The 25516-nt window shown below is 39.7% G+C and overlaps 2 protein-coding genes across 4 annotated transcripts in view; both read left to right on the top strand.

Annotated features, from left to right (window-relative positions):
- Nucleotides 1-1885: 1885 nt before the first annotated feature.
- On the top strand, nucleotides 1886-7511 carry nutf2 (nuclear transport factor 2). Of its 2 annotated transcripts, none has more exons than XM_031310460.2 (5): nucleotides 1886-2091; nucleotides 3381-3502; nucleotides 5211-5282; nucleotides 5726-5824; nucleotides 6713-7511. In XM_031310460.2, the coding sequence occupies exons 2-5, from the start codon at nucleotides 3404-3406 to the stop codon at nucleotides 6824-6826; spliced, it is 384 nt and encodes a 127-aa protein (XP_031166320.1). In that variant the 5' UTR covers nucleotides 1886-2091; nucleotides 3381-3403; the 3' UTR covers nucleotides 6827-7511. The 2 variants fall into 2 exon arrangements, with proteins under 2 accessions (XP_031166320.1, XP_035858617.1); XM_036002724.1 differs by lacking the exon at nucleotides 1886-2091 and adding an exon at nucleotides 2636-2657.
- Nucleotides 7512-10388: 2877 nt separating this feature from the next.
- Nucleotides 10389-25516, top strand: part of edc4 (enhancer of mRNA decapping 4) — a 35191-nt gene continuing 20063 nt past the window's right edge. The window contains exons 1-18 of one of the 2 annotated variants that reach the window (XM_036002697.1): nucleotides 10389-10624; nucleotides 14863-15025; nucleotides 15225-15336; nucleotides 15683-15782; nucleotides 16414-16600; nucleotides 16895-17042; nucleotides 17128-17232; nucleotides 18365-18477; nucleotides 18704-18787; nucleotides 18942-19037; nucleotides 20712-20811; nucleotides 21840-22020; nucleotides 22303-22369; nucleotides 23056-23147; nucleotides 23471-23649; nucleotides 24564-24643; nucleotides 24960-25107; nucleotides 25202-25491. In XM_036002697.1, the coding sequence (XP_035858590.1) occupies nucleotides 10537-10624; nucleotides 14863-15025; nucleotides 15225-15336; nucleotides 15683-15782; nucleotides 16414-16600; nucleotides 16895-17042; nucleotides 17128-17232; nucleotides 18365-18477; nucleotides 18704-18787; nucleotides 18942-19037; nucleotides 20712-20811; nucleotides 21840-22020; nucleotides 22303-22369; nucleotides 23056-23147; nucleotides 23471-23649; nucleotides 24564-24643; nucleotides 24960-25107; nucleotides 25202-25491 (2333 nt within the window). In that variant the 5' untranslated portion in view covers nucleotides 10389-10536. Of the gene's footprint in view, nucleotides 10625-14862; nucleotides 15026-15224; nucleotides 15337-15682; nucleotides 15783-16413; nucleotides 16601-16894; nucleotides 17043-17127; nucleotides 17233-18364; nucleotides 18478-18703; nucleotides 18788-18941; nucleotides 19038-20711; nucleotides 20812-21839; nucleotides 22021-22302; nucleotides 22370-23055; nucleotides 23148-23470; nucleotides 23650-24563; nucleotides 24644-24959; nucleotides 25108-25201; nucleotides 25498-25516 lie in introns of both variants that reach the window. The other variant, XM_031310119.2, reaches the window with a different exon arrangement.

Raw genomic sequence — 25516 nt, 5'->3', positions numbered from 1 at the left:
TTCAATACTTTTATTGAATTTTTATTCAATTTTATAGCATTTGAAAAAAAGAAATGATAAAAGAAAGTGACAAAAATGTCGGAAAAAGCTTCTTAAACGTGTGTGTGTGTGTGGGGGGGGGGAGGCACAAAAACGTCAAAAAAAGTCACAAAAAAACATTGGAACTAGTAAACTTGGATAAAAGTGACAAAAGTGTCGAAAAAGACGACCAAAACGTTGAAAAAAAAAACATTTTCATTTTAAATTTTGTAAAAATTAAAAAGTTGCATGGTCGATGGGAAGACAACACAAGGGTTAAGTGAAACCATCTAAGAAGTTTAGAGGGGGAACTTCTCTTTGGTGAGATGTCTCTAACAAGTCATCTAAAATGTGGCAAATGCCCACAATCCAGACACTTTTTTTTTGTAAGGGGTCACAAACCAAATGGGTGGTAACAACTGGTTTAACCTTAACGGTGTGTATTTTATAAATCTATCACGTGTTTCTTTATTTGAAATCTTTATTAGATTAGATTAGATTAGATTCAATTTTATTGTTATTGCACGTCACAAGTACAGAGCAACGAAATGTAGTTAGTGTCTAACCAGAAGTGCTTAAGCAGTGATTAAATACATATTAAATAACATATGCTACAGTATGAATAAAAAACATATGCTACAGTATATGAGTGCAAGGTATGAATGATATATAAGTATCTGTAAAGAAACTAGTAATCTGTGAAATAAATTGAGTGAATGTTGCAGTTTTCGCTGAAATGTAGTGGAGAAGAAGTAGTAAGTATAAACTTACATAAAGTTGATACACTCCATAAATTACAAGTACCGTAAAACATTACTTAAATATAGTTCCTGACCACCAATTTCGTCCCCGTGTTGAAGCAATACCAGACTCCAAATATCACACAGAATCAAATTTTGTGCAAGAAGTAACAATGTTTGAAAACACACCTGGCTGGCCAAGAAACGTTTAAGCTCCTAGTCATTCAATGCACTTTGTTTCTTCCCCTTAAATTGGGGAACATAAGGGCCACAGGGCCTTATAGCCATGTCCTTTCAAATGCAATGTAGGCCTACTAGGTGCACTGCCAACACAGCAAAGAAAATGGTCACTTTCACAAGCTTACTAATGAACCACACAGTAGCCTACTCTATACCCCTCCAAAACATAGTTCTAAGTTTATTGTAGGTGATGTAATGTGATGCTCCTTTAAATGTAGTCATGTGAGGGTTCTTAATGATGTGCATCTACAATAACTAGTAAACGTATAATTAACTAATGGGGTCGGGCGATGTGGTTGTATTTATCACATACATATCACAACATAATACAAAGCTGGATTACCAACTGGGCAAAGTGGCCAACTGCCATGGGCTTAAATGATTCACTGTGTGTTGCAATTACTTTGTGGTAATTGATTAATTGCAACTGTATAATAATATGCACCAGTATAAACTGAAATGAAAAAGTGCTGTAAGGTGGCTCCTGCATTTTTATCTAATCTAGTCTTGTTGAGAGGCCCAGTGTCAAAATCTAGTATATATTTAGTATTTAAATTGATATCATACTGACATTGTGTAAATAATGTTCATCATTTAGTTGAAGTCTGGATGGCCGAATAGTATACTGTAATGTTCATCAATTTAAAGCTAAATTGAATTGAAGTCTGGATGGCTGAAGGGGCACACGGAACATTATTGCCCCTGGGCCCGCTAGCAGGTATAATCCAGTCCAGATAGATGATGAGTAATTTTCCAATATATATATATTTATATCACATAACCAATGGCATAGCCTATGCATGCAAAATGGCATAGGCCATAAGATAATCAAATGGAGGTTCAAATAAGTTAAATCAGACAAAACACAAATGTAAATCGAAAAGCTACAACAACTCCTTTTGTTATTTTTTACTTTAAGATGTTGTTTAAGCCATACAAACACAACATATCTAAACATTGCTTGTACTTAATAACTACAATCCCCACAAACCACCGGGCCGGTTACGTCTTTGAGTGCGTGCCCTCGTAGGGCAGCAGACACTACTGCACTGTGAGATCGTGAAGCCGGCCTCGGCCTAGGCGTTGGTTAGAGGTAAGTTATTATTACTTATTTTTAGGAAACCGTCTTATGGAATAGTGAATGGAAACATGTGCGAAAAGAAAAAGCGCTAGTTTAGTCTGAAATCTGAACAAGTATAAGGTAGTATAAGTAGTTCAATTGGCTGCTCCTAACCGGTTTAGGGCTAGCTAACGTTAACGTTGGGCACTCCTGTGTAGGGTAACGTTAGCTGCTTCGGGGTTCCACAGCTGTGCGCGCGGGCCCGGAGGAGGCATCAACACTTGGAGAAGACGGGGTATTTTTAGCAACTGGTGAAAAGGCCAACGCCAGCCAGTTAGCTAACGCCTGGAAATATAATTTACCTGACGTCTAACATTAGCCAACGGGGAGGCATGCTAACGTTATGTATGAACTCACAGCACAGGCTAAAACGTTAGCAAACAAGACAGCTCACAAGCTAGTAGCAGCTAACGTTAGTTAGCTTAATAACTAGGGCTAGCTAGTTAACTAGTTAACTAGCTAGCCCTAACGTTACAAGAGCTTTTCCATTTTTTTAACGTTACCAAGCGGGCCTAGAACTATAGCTATATGTCCCGTCGGTATGAATGATATGTTGTTTCAACTTCATCGCTAATTTTCAGAACTCTGTTTGTTCCAGTAACTAGCTAGCTACAGTGTATGGTTAATATGTTGGAAGCACATGACTTGTGCTGTCAGTGTCACCCAAGCGGCGTGTTTAGCAAAACTCGACTGGCTAAAGCAGTTTTAATGTTACGAACAGTGTGGTGGTAACGAGTCTGGCCGGGTTTTGTCGTTGTTGTTTTGTTTTTTTTAAATGATGGCCAGCATCAAGGAAGTAGGGGTTTTTCTTACAGAAAATAAGTCAGTAAATACAGTTTTGTTTATAGTGTAGCTATATATTTGCCTTTGTGACACTTTTGGGCTGTACAGCGTGAAGGTATATACATTGGATTTAGGCTCGATATTGCATACTCAGTTCGCTTGAAGATTATAATGAATTGAAATATAACTATAATGTTTTTTTGTTTGTTTATTAAAAATGGTTTTAGAGAAGTATGTCTAATATTAAGTGAAACTTTACTGACATACCATAAATGAGGTGGACAAAATAAGAACACCTTTCAGATCTCCCAAAGGTGTTTAGCATATGACTCGCATTTTTTTCATACTCTTTTAGCCAGCCAACTTATAGTGGCCTAATGAATAAGGAGCCTGCTGTTTTGTTGTTGCCCCGCCCAATATGTTACTGACTTTTTCTGCTGTCTTTCTGACTGGCTCTCCTTCTCTCTCCATCTTCCCAGTGTGTGTTGCAGGGTGATTCAGGATGGTGGACCAGCCTCTGTGGGAGCAGATAGGATCCAGCTTTGTGCAGCACTACTACCAGATGTTCGACTCTGACAGATCACAACTTGGATCCATATATGTGAGTGTGACAGAACCATTCGTTCAGTTACGAAATGTCTTACCACAGGGTTGGGCTGTACTTATTAAATAACCTTTTTTTTTTAATGAATGCAACTAGGGCTGGGCGATACGGAGAAAATCAAATATCACGATATTTTTGACCAAATACCTCAATATCGATACCGCAACGATATTGTAGTTTTGACTATTGGTGCTTTCACAAAATATTAAAACAATGAGATTTTTGATAAATAATCATCAGTAATGTGGATATAATGACTAAGTGGGTAAAGGCAAATAATAGAACAGTCGGGTAAGTTCAGAAAATGACATCACTTTACTGTAATGCAGCCTTTAAAACCAGGAAAAGACAACACTTATGCCATATAACAATATCCAAAATCTAAGACGATATCTAGTCTCATATCACGATATCGATATAATATCAATATATTGCCCAGCTCTAAATGCAACACAAATCTAACAACGTCTTTGGTACCTCCTACATGTGCATATGTAATTGATGATGGAACCTGCTTAAATAGGAGTGGGGCCCGTTTTAATGTAGTCTCACTTGATCAATAATGGATAAGTCATTAACAGTTTACTAGACGAACAATCTATGATTTTATTTTTTTTATTTACATAGTTTCCACAGCACATCCCAAGTTAATTAGAGCTCCTCTTCGACGTTTTTTTTTTACTGCTAGTTACTACGAAGGAGCTTGCTACAGGTATGCTACATTCACAAGACCATGGGATGTTAATGTACGTTAATCAGCAACAGGTGAAAATAGGGGCAAGGTTGCGCTACAAGTAAAGATGATTTGAACTTTTAGCGAGGAACGAGAAGTGTATGTATGTGTGAAAGCATCCGTTTTGTTGTTGTTGAATATATAGCATAATTATATAATTTTGTCAAATCGATTAAAATCTTAAATCTAATTTTTTTGTGAAAAAATCTGTTTTATTTTAAGCCATATTGCCCAGCCATAGCTCAGATGGACGACATATTGCTGTATAAATTAGCCAGCAACTAGCAGCTTGATACCAACAAAACACCACAGTAAATTTCAGCCTGCATGCACGTTTAAAAAAACAACAAAAAACGAATATTTGAATCCCAAAATTCAAAATCGAATACCTACAAACCAACAAATACTTTCTGTATTTTATTTGTTTTATGCATCAAATCATCTACATCAGACCTTTTTTTTTAATCTACAGTGTAACTAAGCAGTCACTCTGTTGAACACTCAGAAATAGCCCCCACCCTCACACTGAACAAAGTCAACCATCACTGTTCTGCTCATCTACCTCATGTCTATTTCAATCCTATAACCTATAATTACAATATTGTTATTAATATGTTACCATTGCACTGATCTGCCTTGCAGTGTTCTCATATTTAAATCCTAAAATCTCAGTCTATTGACTGATATTGCACTATTCCTTCCCTCTCTTTTGTATATTTTTTGTAAAATTGTATTGTTATACTTTTTTCTTTTAATATTATTACTGTCAACTCTGTTTTTATTCTTAATATGTTAAGTGTTGTACTTTTGAGAGCAAAGATTACCGGAGTCAAATTCCTTGTTTGTCTACGCAAACCTGGCCAATAAAGCTGATTCTGATTAGTGTTACCTTTCATCTGTAAATAGCTTCCTCTGCAACTGATCTCTCCCCCCCCCACATCTCTCTCTCTCTCTCTGTCCTGCACCACACAGATTGATGCGTCATGTCTCACATGGGAAGGACAGCAGTTCCAGGGAAAAAGAGCAATTGTTGAGAAACTCGCTGTGAGTCTGTCTGGTAACTTATACTATATACAGAGGTAATATTTAACAGGTGGTTGGTTGCCCAAGTGAGAAACACACTGGCAATGTCAGTCAGTATGTTTAGATGCACACACGGAACCAGGGTATTCTGTACTGTAGGTTATCGGACAACAACTTTTACATGCACTGAAGTAACCTGCTTACTGTAAAATCTGTGTAGACATGCAGCAGTCAAGTAATCAGATTTCTCCCCAACCTTTTTGCGGTAGTAAATAGTACAATTTCTTTACAGGTTCTACTTATTTTTTTTATCATTATTTTACGTTTTAATGAAAATAGATAAGTTAGAGGAATCTTGGGTAAATGTTTACATTTCTTAAATTCTTTCAGTATTAATTATTACATTATCACATATCTGTATTAATTTTTCTCTTGTGTATTTTCCTTCCATCTGTGTGTGCCAGAGTCTACCCTTCACAAAAATAGCGCATAGTATAACAGCACAGGACCACCAGCCAACTCCAGACTGCTGCATCTTGAGTATGGTTGTAGGGCAGCTAAAAGTAAGTAGCACTATCATTCACACCTTACTTTAAAGCATGTCCTCTGTTTTACAGCCAACTAATCACACATTGATTTCTAAAGTATGTTTACTATGTTGTATGTTGTTTCATGTTTGCACCTATGTTTTAAAACATGTCTATTACCATACTATCAAACAGACAAACTATGTAGGTTCCTTTTTAAGAGTACTCACTCTTACATTTTTCCACATAATATGGAGTAGTAGTCCCCAAGACCTGTAAACAGACTTTGATTGAAATTGGTTGCTTCAGCCAACATCTTCAGCATGTGCTCAGGGGTGACTTGCACTTCTGCTATGGTGTTTGTCCTCGAGCATCTTTTCCTGCAGTCCCTTTTACGGGGAAAACCTGAACCAGACTGTTTTTTGTTTTTTTTTCTTATTCCCAGTTTGCAACCATTGTTGCAGTTGCATTGGTTTTCATAGGAAATGCATTAACATGTATGTCCTCAAGGATGCACACAATGTGTTTGGGTGAGAAACACTGAAATCAAACTGATGCTTTCTTTACAAGAAAACTCACAAGGCAGCTTAAAAATGTAATTTCCCCCCTGTGGAATCAATAAAGTATGTCTTCTTCTTTTCTCATATCTCTCTTATCTTCAAAAACCACTACCCTACCTTAAAGGTGGGCTTTCAATTTTGAGATGGTAGACTCCAACTCCAATCCTGGGTGACGTTATTGGCATTATTTTCTGACTTGGCACAGAAGGAATTCCATGACTGTTTTCACTGAATGGTACTCCCCACAACTAGTATACTGACTTTGATGTGTACAACCGATAAATTAAATTACTGTAATGCTGACTTAGTCCTGAACCCCTGCCAATAATTATTTTTATATTTTTTTGTGTGTGTGTGTTTGCAGGCAGATGACGACCCCATCATGGGTTTCCATCAGAGTTTCATCCTGAAGAACATTAATGATGCATGGGTGTGCACCAATGACATGTTCAGGCTGGCCATTCATAACTTTGGCTAACCCCCCTCCCCACTCTGGTGGACAGGGGCGGCCATAGTGAAGGGCACCATGCGATGAAGTATGGAGGGAGGGGAAATAGGAGTTGAGGATGGAGAGAAGAGAGAGAACTCATCCCTCCCTCCTGCTGTCTCATTTACGTCTGCTTGACAAACAAGCAAACACCGGATTCTAGATGTCAATCACTGAACCTCATCCAGGTGGGTTTTCAGACCACCCCAGCCAGTAGAACTGCGATGCGTTTTCTTTGCTGAGAGCCGGCCGACCAATCAGATGCCCCTGTCTGCCACTCCGCTGATCTGCATGACGCTGGGAGTCCCCCATTACAATATCTACACTCAAGCCACCAGAAAGACAAACCGCTGACCGATGCCATTAACTCATGCTCTGCCCCGCCTTCTTTACTTAATTCTAACCATTCTACTTCACTGTTGACTCCACTACAGTTAACTCAGTTCTTAGCACTGTTGTTGACTGGTTTGTAGATCCATGTTCAGAGTTGGCTTTCAGTTCTGACTTCTTGTGTTATAAGTTGTTTTTAGATGCCACTTGTGTGTTACCTAAAGTGTGTTTAACTGAGTTTTATCTTCCTTTACACAATTGTTAACTTTGTCGTGTTTCTTTCTCATGCCAGGTTTTGCTCTTGCAAACCAAAGAATCATGGACATAAAGTTTGACCATACTGTGTGATTGGCTCCTGCACTCTCTCTCTCTCTTTCTTTCTTTCTTTCTTTCTTTCTCTCTCTCTCTCACACACACACACACACACACACACACACACACACACACACACACACACACACACACACCTGGCAGTTAAACATGGACTGCAGCCACGATCGACAATAAAACCTGGACTTTTTTTTCTTAATGGTGTGGCCTCGTCTCTCCGTATCATTCTCTCTGACTGTTTTTCCTATCCTTTATCTCTCGACAGTGTCTTTAAGTGCATATTATTTTTGCTTTTTGCAAATGTATTAGTTTCAGTGACCTTACTATAGAGGATCAGCTGGAAAAAATTACAATACCTAGTTAATATGTATTGTGATCCAGTTGATTGAGACTTGTAAAATAAATGCACATCAGCCATTGGTCCGCCGGATTGTAATTGGGCTGATAGTGACCTTATCAAGTGGGTTGTGTGTCGACCAGATGTGACCGATCACATTAAATGCCGTTTCTCTTTGTTATTATAAAATTCCCTCTAGTAGATAATTCATTAAGTCATGACGGGCAGCTGACTCAGTTTTTAGTGTCCCTGGCTTTATGTCGCCTTACATAAATATACAGCCAATGAGTTCCACACAGTGAGGTGTACAGATTTTAAATTTGGGAAAAGCGCACACTGGACTGAATCTGTGCTCAGTATCGGAAGATAGACCATGAGTGGCTGTATCAGGAGAAAAAAAAAAAAGTTGGATTGGTGAATCCCTAGTCAGTCGTAGCTGTAAAATATTCGAAAAGTTTACCACTGTTTATGCTCTAGATTTTGCCACTGTACAGTATTTTTGTGTGGTAGGTTTTCCTCTGGGTGTTCCACAAGCTTAAGTAGTAGTTCCACAAGGGCTACTACTAGAGACTGTGTGTGTGACCCAAGTTCACAATCAACATTATTCATGTGTTGACACAGCAGGTATTCATTTCTTCATTGAACCAATCACTTCCTCAAAAGGTGCATCAGTACTTTGCTGAGGCAGTGGCATGATGACTACTACTACTAGTTTTTACTTCATCTGTTACATTTGAACACTTTCAGAGATTCAATGAGTGGAGGGCAGCAGACTGATGATTCAGGTCTGGAAGTAGGAGTCAATCACCTGACATGCTCATGAATCAGAGCCCATATATAGATTCTGGAGTGTACGCTGACTAAATAATAGGTTTTCAGAAGTTGCTCAGACAAAGCTAAATATACATTTTATCTAAAGTATATACAGTATCTCACAAAAGTGAGTACACCTCTCACATTTTAGTAAATAATTCATTATATATTTTAATGGGACAACACTGAAGAAATTACACTTTGCTACAATGTAAAGTATTAAGTGTACAGCTTGTATAAGTGTAAATGTGCTGTCCCCTCAAAATAACACACAGCCATTAATGTCTAAACCGCTGGCAACAAAAGTGAGTACACCCCTATGTTAAATTCCCATAGAGGCAGACAGATTTTTATTTTTAAAGGCCAGTTATTTCATGGATCCAGGATACTATACATCCTGATAAAGTTCCCTTGGCCTTTGGAATTAAAATAGCCCCACATAATCACATACCCTTCACCATACCTAGAGATTGGCATAGGGTACTTTCCATAAAATCATCTCTCAATGCAAATCAAACCAGCTATTAGGCTAACCGACATAAAACCATGCCAGTCTCTAGGTATGGTGAAGGGTATGTGATGATGTGGGGCTATTTTAATTCCAAAGGCCAAGGGAACTTTATCAGGATGCATAGTATCCTGGATCCATGAAATAACTGGCCTTTAAAAATAAAAATCTGCCTGCCTCTATGGGAATTTAACATAGGGGTGTACTCACTTTTGTTGCCAGCGGTTTAGACATTAATGGCTGTGTGTTGAGTTATTTTGAGGCGACAGCACATTTACACTGTTATACAAGCTGTACACTTAATACTTTACATTGTAGCAAAGTGTAATTTCTTCAATGTTGTCCCATTAAAAGATATAATGAAATATTTACTAAAATGTGAGGGGTGTACTCACTTTTGTGAGATACTGTGTGTGTGTATATATATATGATTTTCACCACTAAGTGTAAATCTCATGTTAAAAAATGACCATTTGTAAACAAGAATCAAAAACTTGTAGTAGGCTATTTATATCTTTAGAAGCATCTTTTCTAAAGTGTATGTAGGTAAAACTTTGATAAAATGTGTAACTTCATTTATTGCAAGACATTTCACTTAAGAAACCCTTTCTATCAAAGATCTCCAGTGCATGGGGATAGAAACAGTTCACATGGGTGGTGAATTTGTGAGGAAACTCCCTGTATATAATATAGTATAGCGATGTGCCACCAGGAGGCCTCAGTGAGATGCCTTTCTGCATTCAAAATCAATAAAAGCAAATGGTAACTAAACTTATTTAGGTGTGTGAACCACTTCTATTTGGACATTAATATGACAATATGATTTCATGTTACATTGTGATTGAGTTTGATCTTTCAATGTATTGGTTCAAGTTTAATTCATTCATATAATTGTTAATGTCATATCTATTTAATACTGGCCATTTTCCAGTAAAGTCTATGGTTATAATCTGAGACTAGAAACCAGAAAAGTGTAACGTTAATCTGTTGTGAGTTGCCACAGAGCGTACACCAAGGGTTGGGTATGTTTGGGATAGATGGTTTGGTCTGACATGCTGAGCTGCTGTAAAATGATCAAGGAGCAAAGGATGTATACAAACAAGGAGAAAACAGCTACAGACATGACGTTGAAATCTCCAGTGTTAGCTACTTAATGTGGAGCGCGACATTAACGGTATGCAGTGTGTATAGTCTGTAAATTACCTGATTAGAAAAGAGATAGGAACCATTGACCTTACGCGGACACGAGTCGGAATCTACGACACGGACATAACGGAAGTTTAGACGGTTGCTCTGGGTGAACGAAAGGGGACACTCACAGCATCGCGTCAAATAAATAATTATCTCCCCCTAAACTAACTCAGTTCCCCCTTTCCCTCACACATGGCGTCCAATTCTAATATGGATATTGAGGGTGCGACCCAGCATCTCCGGGACATCCTCAAGCTCGACCGTCCCGGGAATAGCACCGGTAAGTTGAATCGGTAATGTAAAGCGGCTGAGCTAGCTGTTTAGGCCGCAGAAGCTAAATGAATGCTAGCTAGCTAGCTAGCTAAATTGGTAGCTACTTAGCTAACGTGAGTTGGTTTAGCGCGCTGCTGTACTGGAGTAAAGTTAGCTCAACAGCAGTTTCACTTTCGTTACGTTACGATTTCAATTCATTTACACATCTATTTTCTTAATAATTTTCGCGGAGCAACGAAATGTGTTCAGATTTGTCGTAATGTTAGAGCGCTAGCTAGCTAACTGCGTCGGAAAGGGCTCTAGTATTTTATCGTCCCAAGTGTTGGCTAACGTTAACGTTACGTTACGAGCTAGTAGGGATGCTGGGTCTTTTGCTGTCAGACGACGACAAAGCAGAACAAATTATTCTTTAATCGAACTTATCTCTGTAGCACCTGCTCATTTGTGACTTCAAAGCAGTAAATTGTGGTGTGTCTTTATACTGCATCGTTTAGCCAGAATTATTTTACTGCTATCAAGAATTAGCTTGAGCCTCTATAACTGCGTAGAAGGTCAGTGTTCTTGCTTATAATTTGGATACACTCATTTCATGTTTGTTTGTGGTTCCCGCAGCCTAGTACCGATAATACTTGGTCATTTAAAACTCGCACCTGCCAAAATGATCAAGTAACGTTAATGTAACGAAGACTCTTAACGTTACTGGCTTAAGGAAGGAGGGAGAAAAATAAATCAGAGTTTTCATAAAGTGTAGACTCTAGCCTGCACCTGTACTAACGTCATTTACTTTTGTATTGTAGTGTTTTGTATTTTATATTTGTATAAAGTTATCTGTTTTGGGAAGTAGCTACACCATATTTACATAGCTACACTTGATTATATCATTTTAGACAGTGGCGAAGCAAAACTTTTTTTCCCCCCAAGCTATATGTAGGATTGGACCAACATTACAGCCTAAGCATACCAAAAAAATCGGTTTAAACCTCTTGGACAGGATTAATATTCATGGTGACTAATACAATATTTGCCCCACTCCTGAGCTTATTGTTGTGTGCAACATATTAGCATGCATTTTACTGGACGTGGTTCTGTAATAGATGTGGATCTTCTGCTGTGAAATATTCAAATTTGGACAGACAGCAAACTACTCTAATGGCTCTTCCTTGATTCCAATAGATCTTTTCCACAATAGGCATTTTGACTTATCGTTACAGGTAAAGAACAGGTGTAATTAATACCATTGATCATGGCTCTGTTTGACTGAAGTGTCCCAGAAAGTAATGGCTGTGAGCCAGCATGCACATAAGCAGGGCTTTGGAACTGAGAAATGTCAATTGAATGAAGTCATTAATAATGTTATTAGTTCCACCTGCGGTTTTCCTGCTCTGACGTGTCAAAATGTGTGTGAAAAATGTATTATGCTACAGAATGAAGGGGATTAATTGGTGTACGTGAGGGAAAATGGTGTGATTAGCATCTTGCAGACACCATTCTCTTCAACTAACAGGTAGCCTCTGTAAAAGGTAGCCTGGCTCTGCCCTCCTACGTACTTGCGCTCAATTTTCATTTCCCTTCAGTACTACCAAAGAATTACTAATAAGGGAAAAAGTTCCACTCTCTCGATACTTCCGGCTTCTGAACTGGTTGCAGTTCCACTCTGGTTCCATATAGGGGGCGCTCACAGGCCAGTGCAGAATGAATGGGACTCTATGGAGCTATACCCCCCAAAATCCACTTTTCTCAGGATATAATTTTTAAGTAATATTAGTAATTTAAATGTTGCATTCGAAAGGGGAGGCTAAGAAAATACACACTGCTGGGTGTTAGATTTTTTTTTTAAGTGTCAGTGACGTCATACACGTATACGGCCAGAGATTTTTCCCCATTCAATTGTTTCATTGACGTTTCGAAAATTGCTTATATATAGAGTTTTAAGTCTGGAACCAAGCCAACCAGCTACAAGATGAATAGTGAGCATAACACATTTGGTTCGGCGCAAAAAAAACAACATTTTGAAAAGTTCTGCAAAGTTACAAGACCGTGTATATAAACTATCATAGACTTCAATGGTAGAAGCTCGCTCTAGCTGTTCGCGGTTTCGCGGGTACGGTATATGTTTCTATGGTAACAGTGAGTTGGACCAATCGGAGACGTTGCTGTTATGCTTAGGATTGTGGGTAGTGTAGTTTTTCTCCATTAAATCGCGGATAAAACATGTTTTTTTAAAACAAGGTTGATTTCATATGGACTTCTAGCTTCTACAGGAGCAGAAACCTTCGTTGCACAACCACGCAGCTCGGGGTCAGTCTACCTCGGATGGTTTACACATTATGACTGATATTCTAAATCCTTATAGAGAAAATCAATGGGCTTTTTACTTCCGGAGTCGGCTGTGGACTGTTGAGGTCTATAGTCTTGGGTTTTCTCCAGCCAAATTTTTGGCGGTCCAATCAGTGAACAGAGGGAGTGGCTAAGAACGATGACATTGAGGCCGTGCGCTAGAGTTGTAGTTCCGTAATGGCGGCGGAGAAAGATGCGAGCGAAGCCATTTGGTCCGTTGTGGCAACGCTGCCGAATATCCAGAAGTTAAAGCCCGAGCAAGAACTATGTTTGCTGAGTTTTGTTGGTGGCCTCCCCACGGGGTTCGGGAAAAGTTTGATTTTCCAGCTCGCTCCGTTAGTGGTGAAGGAGTGGCTAAGGCGAACTCTAGCGATGCTAAGCCGACGTCACGACCAAACGTTAGCGATTGGTTATGGCAGATCCAGAGTGGCTCTGGGCAGATCCAATAGTTTTAAACTTCAACAGAGTACCCGCCTTCAAGGAAGTTAACACTTGTCAATGGAGAGTGGCCAGACTCTCTGTAGTAAAGTTTGTTACTGTCCAAATAATTAAATAAAACTATAGCTAAACAATTTAACCACACTCATTTTTATAATATTATCAAATTAAATAATTAGGATATGGGTCATGGTGACATGATTTTTGTCATGGAAGATCCTTGTTATATTACAGAACCACCTCCCTATTTGAGTTAAAGTGATGGTTCGGAGTAATTTCACCCTAGGGTCCTTTGCACCATGACCTCGAGCCAAACAACCCCATAAGCTTTTTCCCCTTGTTATAACGTTGGTCGAGTTAGCGTTATCAGCTGGTTAGTTTAGTGCAGGCGCTAATGGATCCAGGTTTGTATCTCGTAAATTACCCCACCAATAATGCCCGAAATGATACCAAACTTCTACAGTAGTACAAATAGGTTATGTACTCATAAACATGGATTGGAAAGTTTATAAGTACACCAGGAGTTTATTTAAATATCACTTGCCTGCTGGCTTCTGCTCTCTGCTGCTACCGGGCAGTAAGAGTGCTTAGGAACGTCTACAAATTACAACACAGAAAAGAGATACAACAAAAATAGTTATTAATTTAACTTATTTTTTAAAAGTAAGTGCTATAGTACAACTAGCAGGAGACAAGTTATAATTGAGGTAAGTTTGGAGACACTACCTTATTTAATCATTAAATTAATAAATATTTTTGTTGTATCTCTTTTCGGTGTTGTAATTTGTAGACGTCCCTAAGCACTCTTACTGCCCGGTAGCAGTAGCAGCAGAGAGCAGAAGCCAGCAGGCAAGTTATATTTAAATAAACTCCTGGTGTACTTACAAACTAGTACGTACATAACCTATTTGTACTACAGTAGAAGTTTGGTATCATTTTGGGCATTATTAGTGGGGTAATTTACGAGATACAAACCTGGATCCGTTAGCGCCTGCACTAAGCTAACCAGCTGATAACGCTAACTCGCCCAGTGTTCGATCCAGGTGAAAAAAAGCTTCTGGGGGATTGTTTGGCTCGAGGTCGTGGTGCAAAGGACCCTAGGGTGAAATTACTCCAAACCATCACTTTAAGTTACTAAGGACAAGGACAAGTTTGATTTTTATGAACCACTTTTCCCTGGAATATTGATATCATCTGAGTGGGGCTTTACAAATACAAGTTGGAAATGATGACTTTCTAATAAGTACAACTAAAGTCAAAATGTGCATTTTGAAACACCAAATGTTTATTTCTTTGAATTCTATTTGCGTAAAATTTTTGATTGCTGTGAGCGCTGTCAAAATAATACAGTAAGAAACCTCCAGAATAAACGTGAGCTGTTTGCAGGCTTTGGATTCCCCAGCTGGGTTTAATTTACATCTTTGTACAGAGTATCCCAATGTAACCCCTGCATTCAATGTCCTTCCTCAGATACACCATCAGGTGATGGTCTGAGAATGCCATCTTTTAATGGAGAGCTGAATGGGTTATTGGGAGCAGCAGGTCTTCTAGGAAGCACTGATCGGTCAACCATGTCAAATTCCACCAGACCCATCTCCACAGACCTCAGCAGCGCTCAGGAGTGTCAGATAATGTGAGTTGGTTTTTACAATCACCTAGGGTCACTTGCACAACTTTGCAGTTTGACTGACTTTGTCACATGAAGCATAATAGATATGTCTCCACTATTTTATTTTGATAATTAAAAATGCAGGAAGAATTTTTGTAAGCACTTCATGTTTTTAAGAAACTTAATCCATATAGAACTAAAAGTGCATGTGCTGCAATTTCAGCTGCCTTTCTGGCGACGATGGCTCCACCTGTATCCCCATCACCTCCAACAACGTGGAGATTGTGGCAAGTCAAGACTCCAGCATCAACAGCAAGGCTCGCGGCAGCAACAAGGTAACAAGCCAAATCATCAGCAACACAATGGCACTGTCCATTAAGTGTATGAATCAGCAAGCCAAAAACGGAAAATCTATAACACCAACCATGTAAGAGGTGGCCGTGATGACTCACTAGAGACAAGCTAAGGTGCTCAGAAATTCAGATGCCCGAATCCCTAAAAAGGAAATGGCTTAATTGTTTTAAGGAATGTAAATTATCACAGAAGTGAATGTTAATGAGTCTAGTCTTCATTTTGAATGGCATGGCTTTGGCTCTTGAAGACCACAGCCTCGTGGTTACAAAGGACCTTTGTTCAGAGAGCATTAATTCATTTTGAATGGTGACTTTGTTTTTTATTCAGGTGAAGATTCAACCCGTTGCCAAGTACGACTGGGAACACAAGTATTATTATGGCAGACTGATAGCCGTGTCCAACTCCTTCCTGGCGTATGCCATCAGAGGTGAGAGCCCTGGAGTGCCTGTTATTTCTCCCTGTTGAGGTCAGGTAGAATGTACCAGATGCACCAGGCCAGCGCTAAGGGTTAGGGTTAGAGCTTCTATCCTCAGGCCACTAGGATCCTAAATGAGGATTTTATAACTGTTTTAATGCATACATTGTAGAAACTAACATCATTACATTTTATTGGAGTTGTATTTTTTATGATTTCATGTGACAAAAAAATTTGATTGATTTCCTTGGTGGAAAGTATTTCTAATGAAAACTGGTGTGTTTGTGTGCGTGTAAAAGGGCCACAGGTCTAGTTTAGATTTCCACCCATTATTATCCCTCTTCTCTACTTAAACAGATATTTTGATATAACATGATCGATTATAGGGCTGCACGATTTGAGGAAAATATGCAATATGCGATGACGTTGTTGAATATCGCGATAGCGATATTGCTTACGATAAGTAAACATATTAAAGTGTACTCAGTTCTGCATTTCTGCTGCTTTCAGTATTCTGCTAAAACACAACATATTGTTTGTTGAATTTAAAACCAATGAAAGGAAATCATTTCCTACATTTGTTTGTGATACACCAGGCTCACTGTTTTATCCTTTTCTTTAAAATAAACCTCTCTTCCCCCAGGAGCCAACAACCATGCAATGATTAGAGTCCTGAGTGTGGGTTTTGCTGAGCGATCCCTACTGAAGGGCTTCACTGGAGCTGTCACAGATCTGGCTTTTGCCCACCTCGACTCCTCCCTGTTGGGTTGTGTAGATGAAGCGGGCAACCTGATGGTCTGGCAGATCACCTGCACTGGAAACAAGATACTGTATCCTGACATGGGAGAAATTTAAAAAGGAGCGTGTAGGAGGATGTGCAGGTCTATGTGTATCTATATAGAGTGGTAGAAGTAGTTTGTGGTTACCTTTTGTGCTGATTATTTCATCTTATTTCTGTATGTACTTTTTTAATTGCAAGTAAACACTCACAGCTGCCGAAACGGCCTTGTGATTTTACACAAACCCCTGTGATATTACAACCTGCTTTGGCATAGTAATCATGGAAACAAATCATATAAGAACTGGTCTTTTGTCCCATTTTCCTTAACCCATGCTCCCTACAGTGATCAGGTGGTGGTTCATATCCGACGGCCAGAAGACTCCCCACTGAACTCCCACCGTCGCCTCATCTGGTGCCCGTTCATCCAGGATGAAAATGAGGAGAACCAGGATGACACCAGCCAGACCTTAGCCCTGCTTCATGAAGACATGGTATCAGTGTTTTTGGTATCAGAATCATATCAGGAGAGAAAAGTGGGAACTTTGCATCCCTAATTTGACCCCACTATCCATCTAGGCTGAGGTGTGGGACCTGGAAGTCTTGAGAGCCAACAACAGCAGTTGGCCTGTCGATGCCACAGACCTAAAAGAAGGCCTCATCACAATCAAGGGACATAACCAGGTAGGGGTCAGGGTGAAACGGTAATGCAATAACTCCTGCAGGCTGTTGATTAGTGCTTAACCAGTCAAGTATTCATTCAGTGCAGTACACTTAAATGATGATTTTCTGCTAATGAAATGCATGAAACTATTTTCATAACTAAAGATGTTGATGATTTTCATTAGAAAAAATAAAACAGTAACAAGAAGTATAAAGTGGTATGCTGTATGATTTTGAGTTTAACATACATTCCTTGCTAGGGCTGGATATCGTTCAAAAATATTCAATACCAATACTGCGACTTCAATATTGGTTCCTCAACGATTTTTCGATACCAATTTTATAAAACAAAACGAAATGACAACATTACGGCACAAATGTTTTTATTATTTTTCAGCTCCTACTACGTGAGCCCCATCTCTGTGCTTAACGTAGAGCTTTTCCTGCCTGCCTTCGCAGCGTGTGACGTTAGAAAGCCTATCACAATCTTGGTAGAAGCATGCTGCATGCTTATTAGCTCACTGACGCTGATGAGATTTACTCCCTAGGTATTGAAATTCGGTATTGAATGGCGAGGCATTGATGCGCAATGCTTTAGAGCAGGCATGTCCAAAGTACGTCCCGGGGCCAATCATGGCCTGCGGCCAGATTTCATACAGCCTTGGTTTGTGAAATACAAGAGCAAGAGTCATATGTTGTAAGCTTAAATGTTATGTTTACAAACTTTGCATCACGCATAATAAGTCATGTTTAAAATGAACATGGGGTTAAGATATGTATCAACTTCAAGTTTAAGGTAGTCCATACAGTATGTTTGGTTATCTGACTACGGATGTAAAAGTAAGGCAGAATTGTTTTTTTTTTTTGTTTTTTGATTTGTTCACGCCTGAGTGGCGTTGACTTGGTTACATTGCCATTTAAAAAAAAAAAAAAAAATTGTTATAGATCAGTGCATTTGTATCTAACTTTTCTTGTTAAAAAAAAAATGTCAGAAGGGACGTTTGGCGTCAGATCTGGCACTTTAAAAAAAAAAAAAAAAAGTTTGGAAACCACTGCTTTAGAGGCAATTTGGTCGGTGCCTAATTGAATTCGGTACCCAGCACTATTCCTTGCAGTACTGATTGGGTATGTTGTTTCATGTCTGCCCTTCCAGCGAGTCAGTGAAGGGGCCCTGTCTCCAGATGGAACCGTGTTAGCCACAGCCAGCCATGATGGATACATCAAGTTCTGGCAGATATACATAGAAGGGGTACAGGACAAGCCGAGGTAAGCAAGGAATTTCTTTTTTTTAAATGAACATTGATGATGATCATTTACTTTCACACTTTATCATGAAATGTAAATGTAATTTCTATTACCCAAAAAATAGCTGAATTTTCCAAAAGCAATAAAACACTTATTCTGTGTTTTTCCCACTCACCCACTCTGTGGTTGTGGTTTTCATCCTATCTTCTCGTCACTTTGTCACTTTCCTTTACTTTCTGTTGTCCAGATGTCTTCATGAGCTGCGGCCTCACGGAGGACGTCCCCTCTCTTGCCTTCTTTTCTGTGATAACCACAAAAGACAGGACCCCGAGTTAGTATACACTGGTGCACACACAGCTTTCAGTGAAAATTGTGAAACATATATTCATCTGAGGCTTTTGTTGTTCGGATTTTAGTTTGTTTACATTCTCGTTCTCCTTCTCTCTCTTTGTCACCGCTGGTCCCTTCCACTTGGCTCTTTGTAGGGTTCCTTTCTGGCGGTTCCTGATAACTGGAGCGGATCAGAACCAGGAATTAAAAATGTGGTGCACTGTTTCTTGGACCTGTCTACAGACCATCAGGTTATTTCTTTTCTCCATCATTATAAGTTTCAATCCTTTTTATTCACTGTGTAAAAGGCATGACTATATACCAGGGTCTAGATTTTTCACTGCCTGCCACTGCGTGATGCAAGTATTCCTTCTGGTCTGCCACACTGAAATATATGCACTAAATTAACAAATAACATTTTGATAATTTAGGAATCATGTAATGTAAAGAAAAATAATAATAAAATATTTTATATATATAAAAAAAATATTAATTAAATGTTCATTATATTTACACAGAAAACATTACATGCATGGTATATTCCAGTGTTCAAATTACACGGTGGCATTTGGGGGAGCCCAATTTTTGGGGAGTGGGAGTGTACTGTAGCCTACACAAGCAAACGCATACAGCAATGTACTAAATATACTATCAATACATTTCAATTGATACAGAGAATATTTTTGCCTAGGACAACAAAGAAACAAGAACAATGATGGAGCTGTAATGTATCAGTGCAACATCAGTACATAATATCACAGATGACAGTGAATCATCTACCAGTCATTCTGTTAGAATGCCAGTCGGAACCGGTTGTTTAATCATGCAGAATGATAAAACGATGTTAATCACACTAATTGAGTGCCAAATAGCTAGGCAGTTAGCAAATAAGGAGGCCTACAAGAAGACTGTCGCTTAAGTACTATGCCTGTGTTTTATAACTGTTAATTTTCTGTACACTGTGAATCCATAACATGCGAGTGTTATCTCAGTGGCCCATCTACTGTACGCACGGCAACGCTGTCGTTATCATTAGTTGGCCCAGAGCAGTGGAAAATAAATCAATAACACAAGAATAGTAGTTAATAACACACTAATTGCATTGTTTTGAACACACCTGATGCCCTTAAGTGTTGGATCGGGGCTTGAGCATCAGCTGGTTCAGGTTTGCTGGAGCAGAGAGAACGTTCAGTTACAATGTAACCTTGGTTCTCTGAGTGAAGAGACTATCTCTCCAGGGCAACCCGTGCACACCTGGGCCTTTTATGCCCTGTCATGGGCCACGTAGTGGTGTGTCTTCAAGTGATAACCACGTCAACTGCCCCAGTGGGTCAATTACATATGGAATGTGTAACTCTGTGGAGAGATACGGTCGAGAACTAGAACATGAGCAGGTAGGTTGCCTGGAGGTCTGGAGTTGGAAACCCAGGCATCTAGGCTATAAGCTATTATTATTATCATTAATAAGCTCCTTCTTGTAAAATAAATAGTGAACTGTTCGTCATAATTTTTTTATTGTGAATAATTAATGAAACATTTCAAAAACGTCCACTTGGGTTCAAGGACAAACTAATACAACTGCAAGGTGGTAATTCTAATTACTTCTATTTTATATACTAGTTGTTTATACCTCTTATTGAATTTTTTTTAATTCATTTTTTGCTTTTAATTTCTGTCTTTGTGCTGCTGCAACACCTGAATTTCCCCTCTGGGGATCAATAAAGACTTGTCTCGTCTTATTAAATGTCTTCCTGGATGTCTCCCATCAAATAGGTGCTTCAGATCAGTCCAAATTTAGTTCTCAGGTCAAAAGATTTGTTGATGATTATTCCTGCTATCTCAACTAGCTCATCCCGTGAATTGATGTTGTTGTTTAAGAGCAGCAGATTTAAAGAGACTTATTGTGGTGTTTTTTCATTTTTTAGGTTTTCTCCAGATCTGTTCAACTCATCAGTTCTGCCAAGTCTAAAGGCCAGTCTGGACCTCTCTGCTCAGTATCTCATCCTCACCGACGTACAGAGGAAGGTCAGTGCAATGTTGTCAGCTGTGTGGCTTAACTAATGTTCAGAAATAATTGTCTTAACAAATACTATTGATCAACTGCTTGTGTTATTCCTTAATGGAGATTTACATTTCAACCTTCTCAAATCAAAGCTGTCGCTTTCATGTAGGGAAGTGATGTCACGAGAAAGGCAGCTTGCTCAGCAAGCATATGGACTGTTCTGGAAATCGAAATAGTTTTTTTGTGCGTTAGTAACAGTGTTTATTTTTTGTTTCGCCTGATTGGTAAGACTTGGGAGAACAATTTTCAAAGGCCAAGGGTTAGGTTTATCTTTTGTCTTTATAGTTTATATATTCATGGGACATCCCTGCTGCATACATATCCTGATTGCCCAGGTTGTCCTAAAAAGAAAAAGAATAAATGTATGCTCATACGGAGGTTGCTGATGCTGCTGAACATGCCGTTGGGATGCTACCGCTGATGAGCACCGCTCTCTAGCGGAAGCCGGGTCACCCCGGTGAGTGTGAGCCAACCATGGAGCTAACTTACCCCCATTACCACTGCTAGCTCTATGGTTGCCAATGTTGCCAGTAGCCCTGTTAGCGCTCCCTGTTTCTTTCACCCTCACCCTCTCCCTCCCTTTGTGATCCGCTCATCAGCAGTAACCTCTGTATGAGCACCAAACTCCCACGAAAGCCCGGCCTGGGTAGTGAGCAGTGCAGAGTGGCAGCAATTAGCTAGGCAGCAGGCGCTGTTAGCGGTGCTAGCCGCCGCCATTGTGGCTCAGCCACCTCCATGTTTGCTTGTCATGTTCGATGCAAAAGCTGTGTGCAGCCATTCCTGGCCCAGACTCTGAATGTCAATCATACTCTGGTGGGAGCCATGTGGAAGCAATCCCAGCCCAGACTGAATTTTGTTCAAGTATTTGAAGTACAGCGCCTTTTTTAAAGTGTTGGACTTGGTGTCTGGACCAAACAATTTTTCTTGCTTCCCACATTACCACTTCATGCTGTGTCTAGCTTCATACTTTACTGATGCCATTCTTTGCCAGGTTCTGTATGTGATGGAGCTGCGGCAGGATCTGGAGAAAGGAAAGGCCAGTTTCACAGCAGTATCCGAGTTCCTGCTGACCCACCCTGTGCTCAGCTTTGGGGTCCGGGATGTCACCCACAGCCGATTGCGACACACAGAGGTCCTCCCTGCAGAGGAGGAGAGTGAGAGTATGACAACAGGTGTGCATGTGCACTCACACACACAAATACATCACAAAAAGCAAATAACTCTTCAAACAACAACACTTTTAATAATTCCTGTATGTATTTTTCCATCAATATATGGCATGTTCTTAGTCATTTAGATATTCCAACATTCATAGCACTTTAAAATAAGACGATTTATTTGCTTTTCAGCTTTTATTGGTGACATTTTGGGAACCCTGGTGAATTAAAAGGGGGCATTAAATATGTAGCAGCATTAACACAGCATTACTTTGTATGTTTTGTGTTTTCTTCCAGAGGGCACTCAAGGACCAACAGAGTCCAAGTCTGGCATCCAAATTAAACTCTACTGTGTTCACACCAAGTAAGTTTCTTCCCACTGTTTGATGTCAGTGTTAAGATCACGTTGGCTTGAGTTAAGCTATATTGTCCCCAAGGGGCAATGTAAAGTCACTGGTTAAAGTCACTAACAGACTAAATTATTAAATGCTAGCTTTTCATTTGAAACTGTGTTCATACAGCAATTTTCTCTGGCAGAAAAGCGCTGGCAGGGTGCTAAGGAGCGCTTAATCCCAGCGCTTTGAATTACTACCTGTGGGTTTTGTTTCTATGACAGAGCTGATTAACGTTAGCTAGGTGTTTAACTTAATGCTATGTTAACAGGGGGTTGGCTACCCAGCTCACAACACGTACACTTTTCTAAAAAGTTGAGATTCTCAACTAGAAGCACTAGGAGCAGCTGCACAAAAAAATTGGAGTGCTCTTAAAAAAAAACCAAAAAAAAAACCAAGAAGCTGGGTGCAGTGCTTTTTCTCAAGGGGGCCGCATACCCTCTCTTCACACTGGGAATAATAAAAAAAAACTAACGTTATGTGGACACAGGCCCTTAGTGAATCACAATGTTTCAAATTTCATGTTTGTATGTAATTGTGGGGATGCGTGTGCATGTTTGTGGAGTCCGGCACGGGAAGCCTGCAATGGGTATTCTTAATAAAGTCTTAATTAGAGTAGTCTAACATTTGTGTTTTTGTGTCACTGTGTTTTTTTCAGGAGTCTGCAGGATGTCCAGATCTGGTTTCAGCCCAACTTGGGTTCCAGCTCAACAATCTTCCTGCCCCATTCTGATTCCCAGGATGGTTTTGGTAAGTCACAGTCTCAAGAATTCAAAATAATACAAAATTATTGTATGTAGCGCTATCTTGTAGGATTATGATATTATTGCAATATGTAAATCTACATTGACTCTTAATTTAACATACGGTTGGAAGAAGTAAAAATTGATCCAAAACTTTTTACTTCTTAAAAATTATGACTTTTATTATTGTGTAATGTAAGAAGGACTTTAACTGTTTTGCCAGTCAAATGAACTTTAATGAGTGCATATTGAAATATTACACTGTGCTTTCTGCGAATGTCAAATCATTTCATACCAAGGAAGCACTACATTTACATTTTGTGTTTTCAGCAGGGTTTTCAGACCATCTCACTGACCAGAGCTCTGACAAGGATTCAGGAAGTGGCTCCCAGACCGACCTAAGGAAGATCCCATCGCTTCCTGCTCCCACTGACTTCCTGTCAAACTCGGGCGCCAGCAGTGGGACCAAGCTGATGACTCCCGACGCCTTTATGACACCAAGCACTTCGGTACCAACACTCGCGAGCCTTGTATAGTGCTACTATTTTTTTTTGACTCTGTGCCAGTGACAGCGGTCCATTTGGACCTCAGGATGAACTGATTAGATTCTAGAGGCCAAGGTCACTGACCTCACAGAACAGGTTTTCTACGCTAATTATGACAACAGTTCAGACAAATGTCTAATAGGATAAAATAATGACGTGATGACGTATTATCGAAAAGGTCAACTTCACTGACGATCGTAATGTGAAAAAAAATGCTTTTGTGGCCATTATTCAACACCATAACTCAAAAAAAGAAGGGGAGACATTTAGTCAGATACTGAATTGGTGACACTAATCTTGAAACTGTGGTAATGGTATAGATCTTCTGTGCTGCCGGGTTGAAGATGTGCGTAAAGCATCCATGTTTCGCCAAGAAATACATCCATGTCTGTCCAGCCAACTAGTTCACAACAACAGTCATATCTGTCTCTTTCTCGCTGATCCCACAGTTGTTTACAGGCTATTCAGTTCTGTTAGCTACTTTCGCTTAACATTAGTAGTTAGTAGTCTTCATCCACGTGTGAAGTGAGAGGCTGAGAGATGACGGATAGACAGACAATTCTCAACTCTATTTTTGAAGATTTTTTCCAATCCCAGTTATTTGCGTGTCGCTTTAGTCTTGTTCAGTTTTATGGAATTTCCTACAAAATGTTAACTAACCAACATCAGAACGTATGGCAAGGAAAATAATGCAGGATGTATTTTTTTTCATATTATATCATATTATAAATATCAATTATTTAGTCAATTTATTATACATGTAAGAAAAGAAAAGAAATAACAAAGAACAAAGTAAAAAAAACCAACAAGTACTGATTTTCAGAAACACTTCATTATTTTATTTGCTGCTTGTAAATCACTTTTTTGTCACCTTTCAGGTACCGGCATCTCCTGGCAGTAGCGCCAGCAGTCTGACCGTTGTGACAGCTATCAGCAGCAACTCTGACTCCACTAACAGGTGAGCTTTTCTATGCAGTAGAAGGGATACGATCGTAACAAAGGGATCAGTAGTGGCCAGCATCTGTATTCTATAATGTGGTAATGTGAAAACATTACTTTCATCTATGTAATTATCACATTCAGTTGGAAATCTCAGTCGGAAAGTGGATTGTATGGATTGTTAGAGATTATCGGCTTCTTCCTTCCTATTGTTAATTTTACATACAGCCTCTGTTTATCACCAATAGAACAAATAATACCCAAATAATCTCCTGCTATTTTGGTCACGTGTATGTTTATCTAAGAGTACAGTATGTCTGTGTTATTATGTACAGAGCTATTGACGATGTCAGCCAGAGTCCTAACCGAGCAGAGAACAACGGCAGTAGTAGCAGCAGCAGCAGCAGTCTGGCCCTCTCCAACTCCACCAGCAGCCCAAGAGCTTCTTCTGTTGTGCTGATGCCTGGACTGGAGAACCTACAGGTAAGACCTGACACACTGTCTGACTTCTACCAGCCTCTTAGTACTCTGAATGGAATGGTCTCTTTTTCATTACACTCCTCACCTCCACCTCCAGGCTTTAGCATCCCCTATTGGTCCTCTGACACTCGACAGCCCTCAGGTTCTGGACTCTCCCCTCCTGCCACCTCTGGCTTCTCCGACCAGGGCCCGCTCCCCTGACGTCATCTCCTCCGCCTCCACTGCCATGTCCCAGGACATGCCAGAGATTGCATCCCAGACCCTGCAGCTTCAGCGTGGACTTGTGTCCAGCTTGGAGCCCCTACCGCTGTCTGCTCTCCAGACAGACAGCATGGCCTCTGCTGCATCTGCCCTGCACCTACTCACCTCACCACGCACAGCCAACAACAACAGGTACATTGATGAGAAGCAA

Source organism: Sander lucioperca, chromosome 7 (assembly GCF_008315115.2).
Source record: "Sander lucioperca isolate FBNREF2018 chromosome 7, SLUC_FBN_1.2, whole genome shotgun sequence".
Lineage (NCBI taxonomy): Eukaryota > Metazoa > Chordata > Actinopteri > Perciformes > Percidae > Sander > Sander lucioperca.
The sequence above is the reverse complement of the archived record's forward strand: the minus strand, read 5'-3'. Positions and strand labels throughout refer to the sequence as shown.

Coding starts and splice junctions, on each gene's coding strand:
- nutf2 (XM_031310460.2), top strand. CDS start 3,404: ATGGTGGACCAGCCTCTGTGGGAGCAGATAGGATCCAGCTTTGTGCAG. Junction 5,283..5,725: donor CAATTGTTGAGAAACTCGCT/GTGAGTCTGTCT, acceptor TGTGTGTGCCAG/AGTCTACCCTTCACAAAAAT. Junction 5,825..6,712: donor TGGTTGTAGGGCAGCTAAAA/GTAAGTAGCACT, acceptor GTGTGTTTGCAG/GCAGATGACGACCCCATCAT.